Here is a 14,757-nt window from a genome sequence, read left to right as displayed (position 1 = left end):
TTTTTTTTTAAATTCACCAACCCATGGGATGGACTTTAAATTTTATTTTGTACAATAATGGGCCCAACCCCCCAAAAAACCCAGAAAAAAAATCAAAATTTTAAACTCATTTCCTGCCATTTCCTGCGTAAAAATATTTTTTTTAAAATTCACCAACACACTTTTTATTTTATTTTGTACAATAATGTCTAAGAGTGTATTATATTACATTGCTCTGTTTTGACTTTTTTTTTTACCATTCCTTGTTTCATTGTATGTAATGGCAGAGATTCGGGATTAAAAAAGTACAACCACAATCATATAAAGATACATCTATGCGTTGATTTATATGAAGACAAGTCCAGATATTGTGGCCAAGGTTTAGCAAATTGTTTTTATTTACATAGCATAGAAATTATTAGTATTTTTTTATGTTTTATAGCAATATATTGGGGGGGGGACATTTTGAGCATATTGAATCTATTACTGGTAGGAACCTCCTGGTTCCACCAGCCCACATGGGATTATTGTGTCCGTCCGTCGTGCATCCAAAAATGGGAGGAGTGGGGCTGGGTGGAGAGGGGAGGGTGGGGAGGGGCTGGGTGGGGAGGGGCTGGGTGGGGAGGGTGGGGCTGGGTGGGGAGGGAGGGTGGGGGCTGGGTGGGGAGGGGCTGGGTGGGGAGGGGCTGGGTGGGGCTGGGTGGGGAGGGAGGGTGGGGCTGGGTGGGGAGGGTGGGGCTGGGTGAGGAGGCGAGGGTGGGGAGGGGCTGGGTGGGGAGGGTGGGGAGCGGCTGAGTGGGGAGGGTGGGGAGGGGCTGGGTGGGGAGAGTGGGGCGGGGAGGGGAGGGTGGGGAGGGTGGGGCTGGGTGGGGGGTGGGAGGGGTGGGGCTGGGCGGGGAGGGGCTGGGAGGGGAGGGTGGGGAGGGGCTGGGTGGGGAGGGGAGGGGCTGGGTGGGGCTGGGTGGGGAGACGCTGGGTGGGGTGGGACTGGGTTGGGAGGGGCTGGGAGGGGAGGGTGGGGAGGGGCTGGGTGGGGAGGGGCTGGGTGGGGAGGGTGGGGAGGGGCTGGGTGGGGAGGGGAGGGGCTGGGTGGGGAGGGGAGGGGCTGGGTGGGGAGGGGAGGGTGGGGAGGGGTGGGACTGGGTGGGGAGGGGCTGCTCACCCCGTGGTGCCCTTATAAAACTCAACGTTTCACCTACTCACGCCGGCTTGTGCCCGCCCTCACAGTCGGGCATATTTGCGGAATACACCACGCCCTGGCCGTTGACCCTGCAGGCCATTGACCGAGCAACCCGACGTTCCTACCAGCTCCCTCCGCAGGAATGTGTTATAATGACGGCCTTGTCTTAAACACAACTGCTGTTTAATTCCCAGAGAAAGGATACGAAGCTATTCTTATATTCTAATACAGCCCCAGCCGGTTAAATATCCAATCAGATCACTTCGACTGCGACAGGAGGGAATCAGACGAGCTATGAAGCTCTTTGTCACAGACGTCCAGGTAGGGGGTACGGGATCACAACAACAACAACAACCACTGACAGACACACACCATCATCATGGCAACTACAGCATAAGTAAACAAATCACCCAGACACACACACACAACAATACCGGACAAATCCCACTAGCAGAGACGCACAGAGACCCACAGAGACTCACAGAGACTCACATTCCGACCCACAGAGACTCACAGAGTTCCATAGAGACCCACAGAGACCCCCAGAGACTTACAGAGACCCACAGAGACCCACAGAGACTCACAGAGACCCATAGAGACCCACATAGACTCACAGAGACCCACAGAGATCCATAGAGACCCACAGAGACCCATAGAGACCCATAGAGACTCACAGAGACCCACAGAGACTCACAGAGACGCACAGAAACCCACAGAGACCCACAGAGACTCACAGAGACTCACAGCGACCCACAGAAACTCACAGAGTTCCATAGAGACCCACAGATACCCCCAGAGACTTACAGAGACCCACAGAGACCCAAAGAGACCCATAGAGACCCACAGAGACTCGGTTTGCCTGGGTTTAGAGAGACTCTGGGTTTAGAGACTCGTGGTGTAGAGAGACTCGTGGTCTAGAGAGACTCGGGGTCTAGAGAGACTCGGGGTCTAGAGAGACTCGGGGTCTAGAGAGACTCGTGGTGTAGAGAGACTCTGGGTCTAGAGAGACTCGGGGTCTAGAGAGACTCGGGGTCTAGAGAGACTCGGGGTCTAGAGAGACTCGGGGTCTAGAGAGACTCGGGGTCTAGAGAGACTCTGGGTCTAGAGAGACTCGGGGTCTAGAGAGACTCGGGGTCTAGAGAGACTCGGGGTTTAGAGAGACTCTGGGTTTAGAGAGACTCGTGGTGTAGAGAGACTCGGGGTCTAGAGAGACTCGGGGTCTAGAGAGACTCTGGGTCTAGAGAGACTCGGGGTCTAGAGAGACTCGGGGTCTAGAGAGACTCGGGGTGTAGAGAGACTCTGGGTCTAGAGAGACTCGGGGTCTAGAGAGACTCGAGGTTTAGAGAGACTCGGGGTCTAGAGAGACTCGGGGTCTAGAGAGACTCGGGGTCTAGAGAGACTCGGGGTCTAGAGAGACTCTGGGTCTAGAGAGACTCGGGGTCTAGAGAGACTCTGGGTCTAGAGAGACTCTGGGTCTAGAGAGACTCGGGGTCTAGAGAGACTCGGGGTCTAGAGAGACTCGGGGTCTAGAGAGACTCTGGGTCTAGAGAGACTCGGGGTCTAGAGAGACTCGGGGTTTAGAGAGACTCGGGGTCTAGAGAGACTCGGGGTTTAGAGAGACTCGGGGTCTAGAGAGACTCGTGGTCTAGAGAGACTCGGGGTCTAGAGAGACTCTGGGTCTAGAGAGACTCGGGGTCTAGAGAGACTCGGGGTTTAGAGAGACTCGGGGTCTAGAGAGACTCGGGGTCTAGAGAGACTCGGGGTTTAGAGAGACTCGGGGTCTAGAGAGACTCGGGGTCTAGAGAGACACGGGGTTTAGAGAGACTCGGGGTCTAGAGAGACTCGTGGTCTAGAGAGACTCGGGGTCTAGAGAGACTCTGGGTCTAGAGAGACTCGGGGTCTAGAGAGACTCTGGGTCTAGAGAGACTCGGGGTCTAGAGAGACTCGGGGTTTAGAGAGACTCGGGGTCTAAAGAGACTCGGGGTTTAGAGAGACTCGGGGTCTAGAGAGATTCGGGGTTTAGAGAGACTCTGGGTCTAGAGAGACTCTGGGTCTAGAGAGACTCTGGGTCTAGAGAGACTCGGGGTCTAGAGATACTCGGGGTTTAGAGAGACTCGGGGTCTAGAGAGACTCGGGGTTTAGAGAGACTCAGGGTCTAGAGAGACTCGGGGTCTAGAGAGACTCTGGGTCTAGAGAGACTCGGGGTCTAGAGAGACTCGGGGTTTAGAGAGACTCGGGGTCTAGAGAGACTCGGGGTTTAGAGAGACTCGGGGTCTAGAGAGACTCGGGGTCTAGAGAGACTCGTGGTCTAGAGAGACTCGGGGTCTAGAGAGACTCTGGGTCTAGAGAGACTCGGGGTCTAGAGAGACTCGGGGTTTAGAGAGACTCGGGGTCTAGAGAGACTCGGGGTCTAGAGAGACTCGGGGTCTAGAGAGACTCGGGGTCTAGAGAGACTCGGGGTCTAGAGAGACTCGGGGTCTAGAGAGACTCAGGGTTTAGAGAGACTCGGGGTCTAGAGAGACTCGGGGTCTAGAGAGACTCGGGGTCTAGAGAGACTCGGGGTTTAGAGAGACTCGGGGTCTAGAGAGACTCTGGGTCTAGAGAGACTCGGGGTCTAGAGAGACTCGGGGTCTAGAGAGACTCGGGGTTTAGAGAGACTCGGGGTCTAGAGAGACTCTGGGTCTAGAGAGACTCGGGGTCTAGAGAGACTCGGGGTAGCCTGGTATTGGGGTTGGTGGCACAGGCGCTGGATCAGACGAGGCCTGCGTGGGCTAGCAGCAGGCCGCACTCCTGCTCGCCGCCCCGCGCCAGCGCCCTCAGGATGAGCTTGTTCACCGCGGCGGCGGCGGCGCCACCCCCCGTGGCCCCCGTGACCCCCGTGACCCCCGTGGCCCCCGTGGCCCCCGTGACCCCCGTGACCCCCGTGCCGGTGATGGTGATGGTGGCGGCCGCAGCAGCGACGGTGGCCGCCCTCTCCTCTTCGCTCAGGAAGCCGCCCTCGGACAGAGCCTGGGCCAACTGCGGTACCTGTGGGGCAACACCAACAGCATCAACCACAACCACCACCAGCAGCATCAACCACCACCACCATCAATCAACCACCACCACCACCAGCATCAACCACCAGCACCATCAATCACCACCACCACCACCAGCATCAACCACCAGCACCACAATCAACCACCACCACCAACAGCATCAACCACCACCACCATCAATCACCACCACCATCAACCACCACCACCACCACCAGCACCACAATCATCAACCACCACCACCATCAACCACCACCACCACAACCACCATCACCACCATCAACCACCACCACCACCATCAACCACCACCACCATCAACCACCACCATCAACCACCACCACCATCAACCACCACCATCAACCACCACCACCACAACCACCATCACCACCACCATCATCAACCACCACCACCAGCATCAACACCACCACCATCAACCACCACCACCACAACCACCATCACCACCACCATCATCAACCACCACCACCAGCATCAACACCACCACCATCAACCACCACCATCAACCACCACCACCACCATCAACCACCGCCACCATCTCCGCCACTACCACCACCGCCACCACCATCACGACCACCACCACCATCACCCACGCCACCAGCACCAAAGACAAGATCCCCCATATAGCCTTCACAGATTGTTGGGGCAAGTGCAGTTAGCCAGCACCACGCCCGACCGCCTTTGTCTCCCTAGTGGCGATGTTTACTACACACCGCACCAGGCACTCATTTGAGGCCGAGTCGACCTAAGGGAGGCCCAGGACTGGTTCAGATAATCGTCGCCACTGTTATTGGTCGTGAGCGGGAATCGAACTCGGGTCGCCGGGTTCGTAGCGCAGCGTAGCGCTAACCGCGGCACCACCGCTCCCCACCATCACCGCCATCACCACCACCCAACAACAACAACAACCGCCATTCGCCTCTAAGTGGCAGTGATGTCACCACGACGCTTGTGCCAGGCGAGGTGCACGTTGAGGCCACGTGAAGTGTCGAACGCCCGCTGGCAGGGGGTCACGGGGCAGACCCAGCAGGTGCCACGGGTCGACTGACTGAGATGACCGAGATGACTGGCTGATGCACCACCTGTGCCCCCTGCTGTGCCAACTTGCTGTGCTTTAGCCACCCGGTGCTCCGCTCGTTGTTGTGAGCATCGCTCCTCCGCCCTCCGTTGTTATTTCTGGAGGGCGACTGCCTCCAACTGCCCAGGAGCGTCCTTCACGAGCCTCCTCCACTGAGGCCGATCTTGACACCGCTGGTACCAGTCATCGGCAAGTCCACTCAGCTCCACGTCCTCCTGTACCACGTCACTCCATCTCTTCTCTAGCCCGTGCCGCGCCCGTTCAGTCATCGTCGACGTCGTCGTCACCACGTGGACAAGTATCAGCAGCAGCCAAACGACTCTAAATTGCGTGACGCTGACTCTCAATGTGGAGGGAATGAACAGGAGGACCCGGAGAAAAATCCACAAAAATTACGGAGACAGAGAGAGGGAGAGAGACGCAGACTCCAAATATACAGCAGCAGCGGCAGGCATCGTCAGGGTCGGGATCGAACCCACGACCTCCTGCGTACCAGGCGAGGTAGTCAACATCTCCTAGCCACCGTGATGATGATGAAAGAGAGAGAGACGCAGACTCCAAATATACAGCAGCAGCAGCAGGCATCGTCAGGGTCGGGATGGAACCCACGACCTCCTGTGTACCAGGCGAGGTAGTCAACATCTCATAGCCACCGTGATGATGATGAAAGAGAGAGAGACGCAGACTCCAAATATACAGCAGCAGCAGCAGCAGGCATCGTCAGGGTCGGGATCGAACCCACGACCTCCTGTGTACCAGGCGAGGTAGTCAACATCTCATAGCCACCGTGATGATGATGATGAAAGAGAGAGAGACGCAGACTCCAAATATACAGCAGCAGCAGCAGGCATCGTCAGGGTCGAGATAGAACCCACGACCTCCTGCGTACCAGGCGAGGTAGTCAACATCTCTCCAAATACAGCAGGCATCGTCAGGGTCAGGATCGAACCCACGACCTCCTGCGTACCAGGCGAGGTAGTCCACATCTCTCCAAATACAGCAGGCATCGTCAGGGTCAGGATCGAACCCACGACCTCCTGCGTACCAGGCGAGGTAGTCAACATCTCATAGCCACCGTGATGATGATGAAAGAGAGAGAGACGCAGACTCCAAATATACAGCAGCAGCAGCAGGCATCGTCAGGGTCGAGATAGAACCCACGACCTCCTGCGTACCAGGCGAGGTAGTCAACATCTCTCCAAATACAGCAGGCATCGTCAGGCCCGAGATCGAACCCACGACCTCCTGCGTACCAGGCGAGGTAGTCAACATCTCTCCAAATACAGCAGGCATCGTCAGGGCCGGGATCGAACCCACGACCTCCTGCGTACCAGGCGAGGTAGTCAACATCTCTCCAAATACAGCAGGCATCGTCAGGCCCGAGATCGAACCCACGACCTCCTGCGTACCAGGCGAGGTAGTCAACATCTCTCCAAATACAGCAGGCATCGTCAGGGCCGGGATCGAACCCACGACCTCCTGCGTACCAGGCGAGGTAGTCAACATCTCTCCAAATACAGCAGGCATCGTCAGGGTCGGGATCGAACCCACGACCTCCTGCGTACCAGGCGAGGTAGTCAACATCTCTCCAAATACAGCAGGCATCGTCAGGGCCGGGATCGAACCCACGACCTCCTGCGTACCAGGCGAGGTAGTCAACATCTCTCCAAATACAGCAGGCATCGTCAGGGCCGGGATCGAACCCACGACCTCCTGCGTACCAGGCGAGGTAGTCAACATCTCTCCAAATACAGGCATCGTCAGGGCCGGGATCGAACCCACGACCTCCTGCGTACCAGGTGAGGTAGTCAACATCTCTCCAAATACAGCAGGCATCGTCAGGGTCAGGATCGAACCCACGACCTCCTGCGTACCAGGCGAGGTAGTCAACATCTCGGTGGTGGCGGCCCGGTTACCTTGCCGCGAAGGTTGAGAGAGACGGTTGCGAAGTTCTCCCTGAGGCGTGTGGAGAGAGTCTTCTTCTGGGCAGGGGTCTCTGTCGGACATCGTCGATGAGGATGACATCATCGTTAACATCGTCGACATCGTCGCTGACATTATCAATGATGACATCATCGACATCATCACAAACGATGACATCGTTGACATCATCAACATTGACATCGTCATCAACATCATTATCAACGATGACATCATCATCGACATCGTCAACATAAATATCGTCAACATCGACATCATCAACATCATCATCAACGATGACATCATCAACATCATCAACATCGACATAATCATCAACGATGACATCATCATCGACAACGTCAACATCATCAACATCGATGACATCATCATCGACATCGTCAACATCATCATCGATGACATCAACATCATCAACACCATCATCAATGATGACATCATCAACGATGACATCATCATCGATATCGCCAACATCAACACCATCATTAACGATGACATCATCAATGACATCGTCAACATCAGCCATGACATCATCATCAACATCGTCAACATCATCATCGATGACATCATCATCGACATCGTCAACATCATCATCGATGACATCACCACCAACATCAACACCATCATCAACGATGACATCATCAATGACATCGTCAACATCAACATCAGCGATTACATCATCGTCAACATCATCCTCATCAATGACTTCATCATCAACATCATCATCAACATCGGCGTCATCATCACCGCGTGCAACGTTAGTGGCACGGCACGGCACAGTTTTGTGTAGTGGAAAAACAACCATGCCAGGGCCAGCCCTGGCCTGACTCGGATGTGGAAAAAAATGTGCTGGAGCTGGCTTGGCACGGCTCGGTTTGTGCAGTGGAAAAAAAACGAACCATGTCAGGGCTGGCTTGGCACGGCTCGGTTTGTGCAATGGAAAATAAAAAAAAAATAACCATGCCAGGGCTGGCTTGGCACGGCTCGGTTTGTGCAGTGAAAAAAAACGAACCATGTCAGGGCTGGCTTGGCACGGCTCGGTTTGTGCAGTGGAAAAAAACAACCAACCATACCAGGGCTGGCTTGGCACGGCTCGGTTTGTGCAGTGAAAAAAAACGAACCATGTCAGGGCTGGCTTGGCACGGCTCGGTTTGTGCAGTGGAAAAAAACAACCAACCATACCAGGGCTGGCTTGGCACGGCTCGGTTTGTGCAGTGGAAAAAAAAAACGAACCATGCCAGGGCTGGCTTGGCACGGCTCGGTTTGTGCAGTGGGAAAGCGAGGAGCTGAATGGCCGCGTGCTGCGTGCGCTGGATGGCTACCTTGGTGAGGAGTGGGCGGCGAGGTGGAGTTGGGCGGCGTGAGCACCATGTAGATGTCCTCCTCCTCCTCATCATGTCCCGGGCTCTCCGTGTGGTCGCAAGGGGCTGAGGCTGCGGGATGATGGGGAAATCGCCGTCGGTGAGCGCTGGTTAAGGAAGCCGACACTGCATGCGGGCGCGCGCATGTGTGTGTGTGGGTGGGTGTGTGGGTGTGTGTGGGTGGGTGGGTGTGGGTGTGTGTGTGGGTGGGTGTGTCGGTGTGTGTGTGTGGGTGTGTGTGGGTGTGTAGGTGTGTGGGTGTGTGTGTGTGTGGGTGGGTGTGTGTGGGTGGGTGGGTGTGTGTGTGTGGGTGTGTGTGTGGGTGTGTGTGATGGGGCAGTTGTGGAGAGAGTGGAGAGTTTCCCATACCTGGGCAGTGTGCTTATGACCAGCTCCAGTTTATCAGCAGAGGTCTCACTCCGAATCAGTCGAGCGGCAATATCTTTTCGTCGGTTGCGTAACGCTGTGTGGAAGCTACCTGGTCTGTCGCTCCGCACGAAGCTTCAGGTCTTCTCGGCCACGGTCATTCCCTCCCTTCTCTACGCTTGCGAAACGTGGACCCCCCTAGTGGAGCATCTTCGCCGGTTGGAAACATTTAGGCTGGCCTGCCTACGATCCATCCTGGGTTTAACCAGGCTGGATTGTGTGAGGAGCTCACAAGTCCTTGAAAGATCTGGGCAAAGTCCCATCAGTGAGCTCCTCCGGCAGGCAAGGCTGCGTTGGCTGGGTCATGTAGCCCGCATGCCCAGCCACCGCATGCCTAAACAGCTTTTGTTCGGCCGGATCGAGGGGGCTAAACGGGCGCGGCACGGGCTAGAGAAGAGATGGAGTGATGTGGTACAGGAGGACGTGGAGCTGAGTGGACTTGCCGATGACTGGTACCAGCGGTGTCAAGATCGGCCTCAGTGGAGGAGGCTCGTGAAGGACGCTACTGGGCAGTTGGAGGCAGTCGCCCTCCAACAACAACGGAGGGCGGAGGAGCGACGCTCACAACAACGAGCGGAGCGCCGGGTGGCTAAAGCACAGCAAGTTGGCACAGTAGGGGGCACAGGTGGTGCATCAGCCAGTCGTCTCGGTCATCTCGGTCAGTCGACCCGTGGCACCTGGGTCTGCCCCGTGACCTCCTGCCAGCGGGCGTTCGACACTTCACGTGGCCTCAGGGTGCACATGGCCTGGCACAAGCGTCGTGGTGACGTCACCGCCACTTAGTGGCGAATGGCGGTTGTTGTGGGTGTGTGGGTGTGTGTGGGTGGGTGTGTCGGTGTGTGTGTGGGTGTGTATGGGTGTGTGTGTGTATGTGGGTGTGTGTGAGTGTGTGGTATGTGTGTGGTGTGTGCGTGTGTGGGTGTGTGTGGTGTGTGCGTGTGTGGGTGTGTGTATGTGTGCGGGATGATGGGGAAATCGCCGTCGGTGAGCGCTGGTTAAGGAAGCCGACACTGCATGCGGGCGCGCGCATGTGTGTGTGTGGGTGGGTGTGTGGGTGTGTGTGGGTGGGTGGGTGTGGGTGTGTGTGTGGGTGGGTGTGTCGGTGTGTGTGTGTGGGTGTGTGTGGGTGTGTAGGTGTGTGGGTGTGTGTGTGTGTGGGTGGGTGTGTGTGGGTGGGTGGGTGTGTGTGTGTGGGTGTGTGTGTGGGTGTGTGTGATGGGGCAGTTGTGGAGAGAGTGGAGAGTTTCCCATACCTGGGCAGTGTGCTTATGACCAGCTCCAGTTTATCAGCAGAGGTCTCACTCCGAATCAGTCGAGCGGCAATATCTTTTCGTCGGTTGCGTAACGCTGTGTGGAAGCTACCTGGTCTGTCGCTCCGCACGAAGCTTCAGGTCTTCTCGGCCACGGTCATTCCCTCCCTTCTCTACGCTTGCGAAACGTGGACCCCCCTAGTGGAGCATCTTCGCCGGTTGGAAACATTTAGGCTGGCCTGCCTACGATCCATCCTGGGTTTAACCAGGCTGGATTGTGTGAGGAGCTCACAAGTCCTTGAAAGATCTGGGCAAAGTCCCATCAGTGAGCTCCTCCGGCAGGCAAGGCTGCGTTGGCTGGGTCATGTAGCCCGCATGCCCAGCCACCGCATGCCTAAACAGCTTTTGTTCGGCCGGATCGAGGGGGCTAAACGGGCGCGGCACGGGCTAGAGAAGAGATGGAGTGATGTGGTACAGGAGGACGTGGAGCTGAGTGGACTTGCCGATGACTGGTACCAGCGGTGTCAAGATCGGCCTCAGTGGAGGAGGCTCGTGAAGGACGCTACTGGGCAGTTGGAGGCAGTCGCCCTCCAACAACAACGGAGGGCGGAGGAGCGACGCTCACAACAACGAGCGGAGCGCCGGGTGGCTAAAGCACAGCAAGTTGGCACAGTAGGGGGCACAGGTGGTGCATCAGCCAGTCGTCTCGGTCATCTCGGTCAGTCGACCCGTGGCACCTGGGTCTGCCCCGTGACCTCCTGCCAGCGGGCGTTCGACACTTCACGTGGCCTCAGGGTGCACATGGCCTGGCACAAGCGTCGTGGTGACGTCACCGCCACTTAGTGGCGAATGGCGGTTGTTGTGGGTGTGTGGGTGTGTGTGGGTGGGTGTGTCGGTGTGTGTGTGGGTGTGTATGGGTGTGTGTGTGTATGTGGGTGTGTGTGAGTGTGTGGTATGTGTGTGGTGTGTGCGTGTGTGGGTGTGTGTGGTGTGTGCGTGTGTGGGTGTGTGTATGTGTGTCTGTGTGTGTGTGGGGAGCGGTGGTGCAGCGGTTAGCGCTACGCTGCGCTACGAACCCGGCGACCCGAGTTCGATTCCCGCTCACGACCAATAACAGTGGCGACGATTATCTGAACCAGTCCTGGGCCTCCTCTAGGTCGACTCAGCCTCAAATGAGTACCTGGTGCGGTGTGTAGCAAACATCGCTAGCACAGGGGAGACAAAGGCGGCCGGGCGTGGTGCTGGCCACCCACCCCCTCGTGTACCACAGTCCCGGTAGCCTTCATAGGCGCTCGCTACTGACAGCACTTGCCCCTACGGCCTGCGTGAGGCTACACGGGGGACCTTTGTCTGTGCGTTTGTACCTGGAGGTGGAGAGACATTTGCGGACATGGCCATGTAGTCGTCCAAGTTCTCGTCTGCCGACAGACACGGGGCAGGCAGCATTTACATTTCACACGACCTCACCCCAACAAAGCCCTCTGATGTGCGTAGCAAACTACAACACGAATGATCACAGCCGCAGTGTTAATACAATACAACGCTAATGATGATAGCTGCAGTGAAAATAAATTACAACGCTAATGATGAGGGGTGAGATTATGCGATGGCGAGCTGAGATGAGAGCGATTAGAGAGAGAGAATGACTTAGAGAGAGAGAGAATGATTCAGAGAGAGAATGATTCAGAGAGAGAGAATGATTCAGAGAGAGAGAGAATGACTCAGAGAGAGAGAATGAATCAGAGAGAGAATGACTGAGAGAGAGAATGAATCAGAGAGAGAGAATGATTCAGAGAGAGAATGATTCAGAGAGAGAGAATGATTCAGAGAGAGAGAGAATGACTCAGAGAGAGAGAATGAATCAGAGAGAGAATGACTGAGAGAGAGAATGACTGAGAGAGAGAATGATTCAGAGAGAGAATGATTCAGAGAGAGAGAATGATTCAGAGAGAGAGAGAATGACTCAGAGAGAGAGAATGAATCAGAGAGAGAGAATGATTCAGAGAGAGAGAATGAATCAGAGAGAGAGAATGATTCAGAGAGAGAGAGAATGAATCAGAGAGAGAGAATGATTCAGAGAGAGAATGACTCAGAGAGAGAGAATGAATCAGAGAGAGAATGACTGAGAGAGAGAATGATTCAGAGAGAGAGAATGATTCAGAGAGAGAGAGAATGATTCAGAGAGAGAAAATGATTCAGAGAGAGAATGACTCAGAGAGAGAGAATGAATCAGAGAGAGAATGACTGAGAGAGAGAATGAATCAGAGAGAGAGAATGATTCAGAGAGAGAGAATGATTCAGAGAGAGAAAATGATTCAGAGAGAGAATGACTCAGAGAGAGAGAATGAATCAGAGAGAGAATGACTGAGAGAGAGAATGAATCAGAGAGAGAGAATGATTCAGAGAGAGAGAATGATTCAGAGAGAGAAAATGATTCAGAGAGAGAATGACTCAGAGAGAGAGAATGAATCAGAGAGAGAATGACTGAGAGAGAGAATGAATCAGAGAGAGAGAATGATTCAGAGAAAGAATGACTTAGAGAGAGAGAATGCATCAGAGAGAGAGAATGATTCAGAGAGAGAATGACTGAGAGAGAGAATGCATCAGAGAGAGAGAATGATTCAGAGAGAGAATGACTCAGAGAGAGAGAATGAATCAGAGAGAGAATGACTGAGAGAGAGAATGAATCAGAGAGAGAGAATGAATCAGAGAGAGAGAATGATTCAGAGAGAGAGAGAATGATTCAGAGAGAGAAAATGATTCAGAGAGAGAATGACTCAGAGAGAGAGAATGAATCAGAGAGAGAATGACTGAGAGAGAGAATGATTCAGAGAGAGAGAATGAATCAGAGAGAGAATGACTGAGAGAGAGAATGACTCAGAGAGAGAGAATGAATCAGAGAGAGAATGACTCAGAGAAAGAATGACTTAGAGAGAGAGAATGCATCAGAGAGAGAGAATGAATCAGAGAGAGAGAATGACTCAGAGAGAGAGAGAATGACTTAGAGAGAGATATAATTATTCAGAGAGAGAATGAATCAGAGAGAGAGAATGATTCAGAGAAAGAGAATGACTCAGAGAGAGAGAATGAATCAGAGAGAGAGAATGACTCAGAGAGAGAGAGAATGACTTAGAGAGAGATATAATTATTCAAAGAGAGAATGAATCAGAGAGAGAGAATGACTCAGAGAAAGAGAATGACTCAGAGAGAGAGAATGAATCAGAGAGAGAGAGAATGACTCAGAGAGAGAGAGAATGACTTAGAGAGAGATATAATTATTCAGAGAGAGAATGAATCAGAGAGAGAGAATGACTCAGAGAAAGAGAATAACTCAGAGAGAGAGAATGAATCAGAGAGAGAGAATGAATCAGAGAGAGAGAGAATGACTTAGAGAGAGATATAATTATTCAGAGAGAGAATGATTCAGAGAAAGAGAATGATTCAGAGAAAGAGAATGACTCAGAGAGAGAGAATGAATCAGAGAGAGAGAGAATGACTTAGAGAGAGATATAATTATTCAGAGAGAGAATGATTCAGAGAAAGAGAATGATTCAGAGAAAGAGAATGACTCAGAGAGAGAATGAATCAGAGAGAGCGAGCGAGTGAATGAAGACATGCTCCAGGGGATTGCTCGTGAAGGCAGCGGCAGCCGCAGCATCATCAGCATCATCAGCATCATCAGCATCATCAGCAGCAGTAGCAGCCGCAGCAGCAGTAGCAGCAGCAGCATCATCAGCAGCAGCATCATCAGCATCATCAGCGGCATCATCAGCAGTAGCAGCCGCAGCGGCAGCAGCAGCAGCATCATCATCAGCAGCAGCATCATCAGCATCATCAGCATCATCAGCAGCAGTAGCAGCCGCAGCAGCAGTAGCAGCAGCAGCATCATCAGCAGCAGCAGCAGCATCATCATCAGCGGCATCATCAGCGGCAGCAGCAGCAGCATCAGCCGCAGCATCATCATCATCATCAGCAGCAGTAGCAGCCGCAGCAGCAGTAGCAGCAGCAGCATCATCATCATCAGCAGCAGCATCATCATCAGCGGCATCATCAGCGGCAGCAGCAGCAGCATCAGCCGCAGCATCATCATCATCAGCAGCATCATCATCAGCAGCATTAGCAGCATCATCAGCAGCATCATCAGCGGCCACAGCAGCAGCATCAGCAGCAGCATCATCATCATCAGCAGCATCATCATCATCAGCATCAGCAGCAGTAGCAGCAGCATCAGCAGCAACAGTAGCAGCAGCAGCAGGGGGCTGCTCCAGGGAGCCAGGCAGCCTCTGCCCGAGCTCTGCAGGCCTCTAGCGATGGTGCCGCTCCACGCGGACGACGATCGCGGAGTCGGTACCGGCGGGGGGCGACGCGGCACCACGACTGCAACAGAGACACGTGACACTCGTGTGGTGATGGTGGTGGTGATGATGGTGGTGATGGTGGTGGTGATGGTGGTGGTGGTGATGGTGGTGGTGGTGATGATGGTGGTGGTGATGGTGGT

General features: G+C 54.2%; 1 protein-coding gene across 1 annotated transcript in view; it reads right to left on the bottom strand.

Moving 5' to 3' along the window:
• Positions 1–3,910: 3,910 nt before the first annotated feature.
• Positions 3,911–14,757, bottom strand: part of LOC144952177 (uncharacterized) — a 16,584-nt gene continuing 5,737 nt past the window's right edge. The window contains exons 5-9 of the mRNA XM_078882579.1: positions 14,611–14,636; positions 11,624–11,677; positions 8,545–8,655; positions 7,204–7,283; positions 3,911–4,186 (exon numbers count right to left, since the gene is read on the bottom strand). Of these exons, the coding sequence (XP_078738705.1) occupies positions 3,911–4,186; positions 7,204–7,283; positions 8,545–8,655; positions 11,624–11,677; positions 14,611–14,636 (547 nt within the window). The remainder of the gene's footprint in view (positions 4,187–7,203; positions 7,284–8,544; positions 8,656–11,623; positions 11,678–14,610; positions 14,637–14,757) is intronic.

This window comes from Lampetra fluviatilis, chromosome 66 (genome assembly GCF_964198595.1).
Source record: "Lampetra fluviatilis chromosome 66, kcLamFluv1.1, whole genome shotgun sequence".
NCBI classification, from domain to species: Eukaryota; Metazoa; Chordata; class Hyperoartia; order Petromyzontiformes; family Petromyzontidae; genus Lampetra; species Lampetra fluviatilis.
Note: the sequence above shows the minus strand (reverse complement) of the source record. Positions and strands in the feature narration are given on the sequence as shown.